The 8,888-nt window shown below is 37.8% G+C and overlaps 1 protein-coding gene across 1 annotated transcript; it reads right to left on the bottom strand.

Annotated features, from left to right (window-relative positions):
- Nucleotides 1-857: 857 nt before the first annotated feature.
- On the bottom strand, nucleotides 858-7,324 carry nrros (negative regulator of reactive oxygen species). Its single transcript, XM_079806519.1, has 4 exons — nucleotides 7,160-7,324; nucleotides 6,193-6,326; nucleotides 3,577-3,697; nucleotides 858-3,059 (listed from the first exon to the last, which is right to left on the bottom strand). The coding sequence occupies exons 3-4, from the start codon at nucleotides 3,682-3,684 to the stop codon at nucleotides 1,113-1,115; spliced, it is 2,055 nt and encodes a 684-aa protein (XP_079662645.1). The 5' UTR covers nucleotides 3,685-3,697; nucleotides 6,193-6,326; nucleotides 7,160-7,324; the 3' UTR covers nucleotides 858-1,112.
- Nucleotides 7,325-8,888: the final 1,564 nt, after the last annotated feature.

Here is an 8,888-nt window from a genome sequence, read left to right on the forward strand (position 1 = left end):
TATTTCAGATGAAAGATGAACATGATAGCGTTCCTTTACGTCCTGCTGAAACTACCTCTGAGAACTCAGCATGGAGCAAAACCACACCACCGCCACCCCCCTCTGTGATACCGAGAGCTGGGCAGTTGCTACAGGTCTTAGCAAAACAGGAAATTTCATGTTTCCTTTGCTACTTTTAGCAACTGTTCTTAACGCGCAACTTCTGCGAACCTGCAGCAACTCGAGCAAATCTGACTTGGATTATTATACAATAAAAGGCACAAATGCGACCTCTCTTGTAGTAGGTGATCCCCAAAACAAAGATTACAAGTGCCAATTGCAAGTAACTTTCAAACTATATGCTGTAGGCAAAATGTAAGAAAGTGAAAATTATTTTATCATAACTAACATCATCTACATAATGTTGACCTAAATAACTCTTCATTGAGACGAAAACTATTAATATAGGGTACACAATCAAAATAATGAGAACAAAACATTGTGAAGTGTTAAATTCCTATCAGTAGTCGTGTATGGTCCTTTTAGAGGCACGTTTTGTGAAATGTTTATGTATTTAAATCAAGAGCATAGTAAAATATTCAATATTCAAGGTAACCAAATGTTGATCATTAGCCAATGAAAACCCCTTATTGATCAACCACTAATGTCTGTGGTGTGTTTACAGCCCTGATTTGAGATTTAACCCTCACATATTTAATTGGGGAACTTGTTTCATTAAATAATATACTTAATATAAAAGCGCTAGAAAGGTCAAGGTCAAGGTTTCAATTGCCAAGGAACACATATACCAATAAAATGCCTAATGCACTGGAAATAGATTTGGATCAATCTTTTGCCAAATGAATAAATGCAAATTTAAATCAAAGACTGAAAGTTTAATTGCAACTTTTGTTTAAAAATATACATATCTTTCACATTTAAAAACTATACAGCAGCCAGATAGTTTCATACATTTTAATGATGATAAAATGATATACATTCACGTTTACAGACCAATATGGCCTAAATCTTTCACATTAATATCACATTTCTGTTCAGTTATGTCCAGTTGTCTGAGAGTGGCAAAGGGGATATTTGCCTCTTATTTCATTAGTTTGACAATAGCATGTTTCTCAATAGGGATCCGGCCTCCAGCATCTCTTTTTAATAGCGCGAGGCAACATTCTTGGCTTAAAGGTGAGCATGTAAATGACAGAAATACCCATGATGGAAACACTGACTGTTACAAAGAGAAGGATGTACCACACAACAGACTCCTCATTTCTGGTACCACCACAGTGGATGGCGTCCAAAAGGACAATATTGTGACGCCTGTTGTTTAAGTCCAAACAAGTAATCTCTGAGAGATCTACAAAATTGATGTCTTTATTCTCCCCGAAGGTCCTGTACCAGTCTAAATGGCAACAGTTGAATGCATTTCCATTCATATAAACCGTCTGCAGTCTTTGAGCTAACATACTAGCGTGTTGGGACTGGATGGTCGTCAGCATGTTATCCCTCAAGTCCAGAAGTTTCAGGTTTAATGCCATTAGAGATTCAGGAAGTTCTAGTAGTGAGTTTCTACAGATGTTTAAAGACTTCAAATGGCCGTACGGAGAAAAGTCGAAGTCTTGAAGACCGGTATTACCAAGTCCCAAGTGCTGTAAAGTGTTTGTGAGACCTTCCAGAGATTCCGGTTTGAGGTGTAGGTCTGGATTGTTGGAAAGTTCCAGATGGGTTAGTGGCGTGCCCTTGAATGCTGAAGACGGTATGTTTTGAATGCTACACCCAGAAAGATAAAGCTGTTTTAGGGAAACCAAGTTGGACCACACAACACATCCTGAGGAACTTGTGTACTTAGGCAAGTAACACACATCCACATTGTGACTGAGATCTAATGTGCTAAGATTTGGTAGACTGGCAAATATCCTAGATGGAAGGTTCTGAAGGTCATTTGAACTCAGATTCAGATGCGTGAGATTATTTAGCTCTGTAATGGAGCGTTGGCTTGCTCTTAGCTCGGTTAACCGGTTTCGGCTCATGTCCAGTTCATAGAGGGTGACTGGCAGATCTTCAGGCGTCAAACTAAAGGACTGTAAACAGTTACTTCTCAGTCTCAGCCAGTAAAGATGCGGCATCTGTTGAATGAATCCTTGGGGGAAGTAGTTCACCTGGTTTTCACTGAGGTCCAGGAGCTCCACCGAGGAAAGATCACCGTGAAGGTTCTCATTCCAGATCTCCATTGTGATGTTTCTCACATTTTGCCCCAAGTTGTAGTACTCAACCTTAGTGGTCCAGTTTGAAGAGGTGTCATTTACAAAGTGTTGGTAAAAACCAACTCGATTACTGGACAGCAACAAGGTTCTTATTCGGTTGTGTGTTGGAAGGAATGGAAAGAACAGCAAGTGGTTGTCGGAGAGGTCCAACGTGTCCAGCTGAAAGGTCTCATTCAGATCCTGATTGGTTATGAACCATTCGATCGAATTGTGGCTGGCGTTTAGGACCAGTAGTTGGGTCATCTCAAAGTTGACCAAACATGGCAAGCAGTTGTAGGCCAGGTTCAACCTCTGGAGTTTTCTCATGTGATCAAAAGCTCCACTGATCTCAAACAACAAATTTCTCTCGACGTTCAGCTCCTTGAGCTGATAAAGAGTTCTGAATGTGGACTCATCCAGCCTCAGCATGGCATTCCGGGACAAGTATAGAGACTCAAGCGAGGACAGATTCTGTACCAGCACAGACACCATGTCCTCCGAGAGACCATTACCCGAGAGATCGAGGGTCTTTAGTTTGGATAGAGAGCTCAAGGACTTGGCCACCTGCTTGTGCCCATAGTGAAGCTCATTGTCTGCTAAATTGAGGTTTTCTAATAGAGGCGATTCAGAGAACACGCTCACTCCCACCGTCATTAGCCGATTGTTGGCACAGCTCAACATCCGTAGAAAAGGATACCTAGAGAGGCAACCATCTTGAAGATTTAACATGAGGTTCTTGTCTAAGAAGATCTCCTCGATTTGATGTGGTAAATGATCTGGTATGGTGGAGAGATGACAGCTGTTGCACAGAGCCGTGTTTTGGATCTGGAGGAGGACAGAAAAGAGAAGGAAAGACTGATTTAGATTATTCTTAAACAATGGAAAAAATTTAAATAGTAGCATGATGATGCGACTCAACATTTCCACTCCTTTTCACTTGCTAATATGGAGAACATCAAAAATAGATGAACAAGAAAATTTAGCCCGCTTGTGGTTTGCTGATTAGACTTCATAATAGCCTATACATGGTAATAAATGTTTTGTCAAGTAACCGAAAAATGTCCTTCATTTGCTAACATCTAAATTCAAGTTAAAAATAATATTTAAAATGTCAAAATCAACCTGAATACATCAGGTTACAAGTCATTCAAGTTAAAAAATAGCTTGTTAAGGTAACAACTGTAACAACATACTTTAAGATCAAGCATTTTGAATATATTTTCCGTTTTGAAACTACTATGTAATATGTTTAAGCAACATGGCCATTTCCTTTAGAGTGAATCATCTCGTGCATCAGAGTTCATCTAGGTGTATTTGAACAGTCTCCCTTTTTCTCACATACCAGTCTGCAGGGGAAGGTCTGCGGATGTCCTGAGGCTGAAAGTAGGACCAGAAGCAGTGGCACCACGGCGTGACAGACCACGATGGACAAGCAATCGAACACCGGCATCTTAACATGATCACTAGGATGGAGGAGGAATAGAGTATTAAAGCATCATCACTACAAGAGTAAATATTTATTTATTTAAAAGATTGTATGTATGCACACACATCATATATAGCTTTTTGCTTTTCTCATAGTAAAATAACCTTTTTTTTTTGGCAAATAGCGTTTGGTTCTCTCTCATATTTAAAATATAAAATATTTTCCTCATATTTGTTTAGTCAAGCATGTAGGGTCATTAAAACAAATATCCTGTCTGGACATCACTTTTTGGCCACTTCTGTGTGTGTGTTTGTGATACCTATAATGTCATATTTATTTTATATTGACCTATAATAGTACAATAAAATAAAATGGAAATATATGTATTTTGTAATGTTTGGAGTAAGTTTTTCTTTCTTTCTTTTTGAAAGAAATTAATACTTTTATTCAGCAATGTTGCTAAATTGATAAAAAGTCAAAGTAAAGATGTATATTGTTTGAAAAGATTTCTATTTCGAATAAATGCTGTTCTTTTTTACTTTTTATTCATCAATGAATCCTGAAAAAACTGGTTTACAACATTGATAATAAATCATCATATTATAATGATTTCTGAAGGATCGTGACACTGAAGACGGGAGTAATGATGCTGAATATTCAGCTTTGCATCACAGAAATAAATGATAATTTAAAGTATATTCAAATAGAAAAGCATTATTTTAAATTGTAATTCTGTTTTTGAAATATATAAATACAGTAAAATATACAGAAATACAGTAAAACGGGTCATTTGTGATTTCAATTCAAAATAACTGTTTCTATTTTAATTTGTAATATATTCTTGTGATGGCAAAACTGAATTTCCAGCATCAATTCCCCAGTCTTCAGTGTCACGATCCTTCAGAAATCATTCTAATATGCTATTTTGCTGCTCAAGAAACATTATTATTAATTGAAAACCGTTATGCTGCATTTATTTAAATTTCTTTAAATGTCACTTTTGATCACACACATATAAAACATAGGTAAAAGACATTATTATAAAAAAAATAAAATGAAGATATGAGACAGTAGTCAAAAGCATAAGCTTTCACATGGAATAACTTTGTCCAACATGAAAATGCATCGGAAGAGTCCTTTATGAAATTGAATTTAACTTTTTGGTCACACTTTAAAGTGTAACAGTTTATTTACATAAATAAGTTATTTCACAAAACAGTTATTGCGTTGATCTGCTTGAAATGACACATTTCCAATGCTATTAGGGGCAGTTGTGGCCTAGCGTTAATGGTTAGAGAGTTGGACTTGTAACCCAAAAGTCACTGGTTAAATTTTCAATAGCAGGAAATGACTGAGGTGCCCTCGAGCAAAGTCACCTAACCCCCAATCGCTCCCCGGGCACCACAGTCAATGGCGGCCCACTCCTCCGGGTGTGTGTGTGTCTGTGTTCGCTACTCTCTACTAGTGTGTGTACTAACTTATATGGGTTAAATGCAGAGGATAAATTCAGAGTATGGGTTACCATACTTGGCCTTCTTCCCCTCACTTTACCTTCACCTATTGAATTTTATTTAGGTAACATAAAAGAACAAAAATACTATAATGTTTATCTCAAATCTTTTAAAAACTACATTTTTTTCTTTCAGACACTCTTTCAAATTATATTTCAAAACAAAGAAATTGCTTTGACGTCTAGTGGTCTACATGTGGCACGGACAGCGGAAATTCGTGGCTACAGTTGACAAAATGTAATGACAAATGTGATATATTGGTTATAATATAAATCAGATCGGTTAGGCTGAGGACACTCGATCACAGTCGTCAATTGATTTAAAGTGGCCCTAAAAATATTGAGCTTGAGTCACACTTAATGAATGAATGTTACTGAATTAGGTATCAGAATACCAACCCAACCAATTTAAAAAGAAAGATTCACTTCAAGCAAATATTTAAGATTTTATATATTATTTTTATTTTATTTTTTAAGTTAAGTTTCGAATAACATAAAACAATACCGTTCAAAATTAAGATAAAATAATATTTTGACATTTTCTGGATGCCAAACCTTACTGGAACATGCCCGCAGTAGTTAATGTTATTATAAACTGCCCTTACTGTGTAGGACACCGGTGCGAAAGAGACTATTGACTTCATACACCCACTAAAAGGACCTTATCATTCGGTTAAAAGTCATCGCAAAAACGGCACAGAAGTTCCTTCTGAGAAATCTAAAAAGTCATTTGTTTGTATGCCAGTTGGTTTGACATTTTATCATCTAATTTCTTGACCTTTTACGTGTGAACAATGAGCCCAAATACCTCTGGGGCCACTGTATGTAATTTAGAAACAATATTATTCTGAAAACACTTCCGACTAGTTTCGATCACCACAAAAATTGTTAATATTGCGCGCTCGAGTGAGATACGACAGGTTACTTCAGGTGACTATCCATGCAATGAGTGTCCGTTAAACATTTAGCCTGTCTGTTTTATATTTACACACAATCTCAGGTGGGTTTATGAGCACACTTACCCCGGCGGCCAAGATCGCGCCCTCCGCTCCTCTGTGAAGTTCACAGAAGACCATTACATCGGTTTGCGGGGAGGTTCTGTTGGCTTGGTCCCCTCGGAGATGCAAAGTGCTTGACATCTGCATCTCTGCAGTGTCTTTAGTAATAGCGGAAGCAAGCAAGCAACGGAAACGCAGTCACATGAAGCAAGCCAAGATCATAATTTCACACAGACACACACACACTCACGCTGCAGGGTCAGAAATATGCACGTTATGTATGTAAAAACTGACCACATCCCACAACAGTAAAAGTATTTCAGTTTCAGTAGACTAATGGAGCAGGAGGGGGAGCATGAAATATATTTAGCTGTCCTCGCATTAAAAATAACACGAGGGAAAATTATTGAAGTGAACCATGGCGCAGGAGGTGCACATGTAAAACTATAGATGCAAAAACATTTCACCTTATTTCAGTACCGACCACAAAACCTACCAAGTGAACACACCCAAAGCACCCACTACTGGTTTCACTCATCAGATACTACTCAAGAGGAAACCACCAAGAGCTCACACCCTTCCTGCTAGAAAGATGCAGGGCAGGCCCATCACTTCTGCGCGTTGAAACCGTCGCAGGCTTGCTGTTTGTCACAAGTTGTGCTATTGTGAAAACGTGTGAAAACGTTGACGCGTGTCACATTGCTTCATTTCCAAATGTATCTGCTGATAACCATCTACCTAAAAGCGATTACACGAACACACAATGATTTTCATGCACCTGACCACATCCCATTTAAACTCCATAACGTTAGCCTACATTGCATAGCGAAAAGGAAGATGTACGGATCATCTCATTGCACATTCACTGAATATCAGACTGTAAAACAATGTGGTTCAGGCTTCTAAGTGCAGACAGTTAATAAAATGTAAAAAAAAAAAAAAAAAAAAAGCCTCGAATCGAATATGACCCGTTTTGTACAAATAAACAAACCTGCCTGGTGGTTTAAAATGCAGCAACATGTACGAACATCTTAGTTTCATATCAAGTATAAGAAATCTGAAGTGCTCAAAAATAGCGAGATTTACATATTCTCTGGAGAAATTAGTGAGTGATCGCTCGTGCAAAACTGCCCTCAACGATGCTAGCATGCTGTATGTGGTTCCCAGACAGTGTTGCCAACTCTCGCGAGACAAATAAGCAACCGCAGCTTCAAAAACAAGCCCAAAACAAGCCCAATATTATTATATTATTTATTATCATCAATATTATTTATAATAAATAATTTTTTTATCAATAAATGAGCCTGCAACATATTAAACTGAAACCTCTCAGAGTTTGAAAAGCAAAAACAGATGTGATTTTACAAAAATCATCAAATTGCAATAAAGGACACACAATATCCTCCGATCAGCTGTGAACAGAAGAGGTTTGAAGAGTAAAGAGTGACATGGAGGCCAATTATGGTAACCCATAGTCGGAGTTAGTGCACACATATTAGGGGCAGTAAGTAGTGAACAACACACACACTGCAAACCGTGAAAAAGACAAGCCCTGCATCTCATTGTGCACACTATCTGCCCTAAATAGTACTGAAAATTACTAATGTCACACTATTTAGGATGGATAGTGTGCACATTGGGACACAAGCACTACAGCGCTGCAATATAGCCACATATTTAAAATAAAATAAATTCGAACCATACCTACTGTTATTATTAGTAGACTTGTTTTTTTATAATAGCCTGTAATTTTAAATACATTACAAAAATATTTTTTTAATTAAATTAGGTGCCTCTCCTCCCTCTTTCCTCTCCATCTCTGCTTGTGCTATTGTTTGTAAAAATGTATACGTCTATTTAAGTCTACTAACTTTCATTACGTGCATTTATAACGTCACATGCCTGCACGTTGAACGCGATTTTTCTTCAATGAAGGGGAGAAGGAGGCGGGATATAAAAGGACAGATTACTACAGCACTTGTATCGTTGCACTGAATGCCTGTTGTGAGAAGACAGTGTCAGTCAATGTATTGGACAAAACAGCGACCATAAATGTAAAGAAACGAAGTTGCTTATTATATTTTCCTAACAAGCAACCACATTTTTTAAAATAAGCCCAAAAAACCGCAACCCGCGACTCGTGATTTTTTAACGCGACTTGCCAAAAAAAGAAGCCCAAAGTCGCGTGTTATACGCGGACTTGGCAACTATGTTCCCAGACCAGCACTAGCGGTTGCTAAACGGTTTACTTTTTAGAGCATTGCAGTTGCTATGGTGTTGAACATTTTTTTAAGTGCAGCGCCGCTGCTAACATATAGATTATGTTTACGTAAATGCCACTTTCAACCGCTCCAATCCAGACAAGGTAAACTTGTCCGCCATTTTGTAATCACTCACATAAATTATGCCACAACATTGCGCAGCTTCTGGTTGTGAAACCGCCGAGATTTAAAATCCTGAAGAAAGGGGATAATTTTCCACAGGTGGGAGTTTTGGTTTGTGCTTTTGCATAAACTCAATATTAGGCCCACGTTTTTACTATGGTACTTTCTAATGTTTTTTTCTTTCTTTTACTATGATAACTTTTAATGCTGTGTTAGCTGACGCCTTCGTCTTGTTGTATTGTGGTAGTTTAGCAAAATCATCTGCTGAAGTCTTGCGGATATAGATATTCACGGTGCTGGGTAACCAGCTTCCAAAATGTAAGCAAGTAGATTGTT

This window comes from Gobio gobio, assembly GCF_949357685.1.
Source record: "Gobio gobio genome assembly, chromosome: 23".
NCBI lineage: Eukaryota > Metazoa > Chordata > Actinopteri > Cypriniformes > Gobionidae > Gobio > Gobio gobio.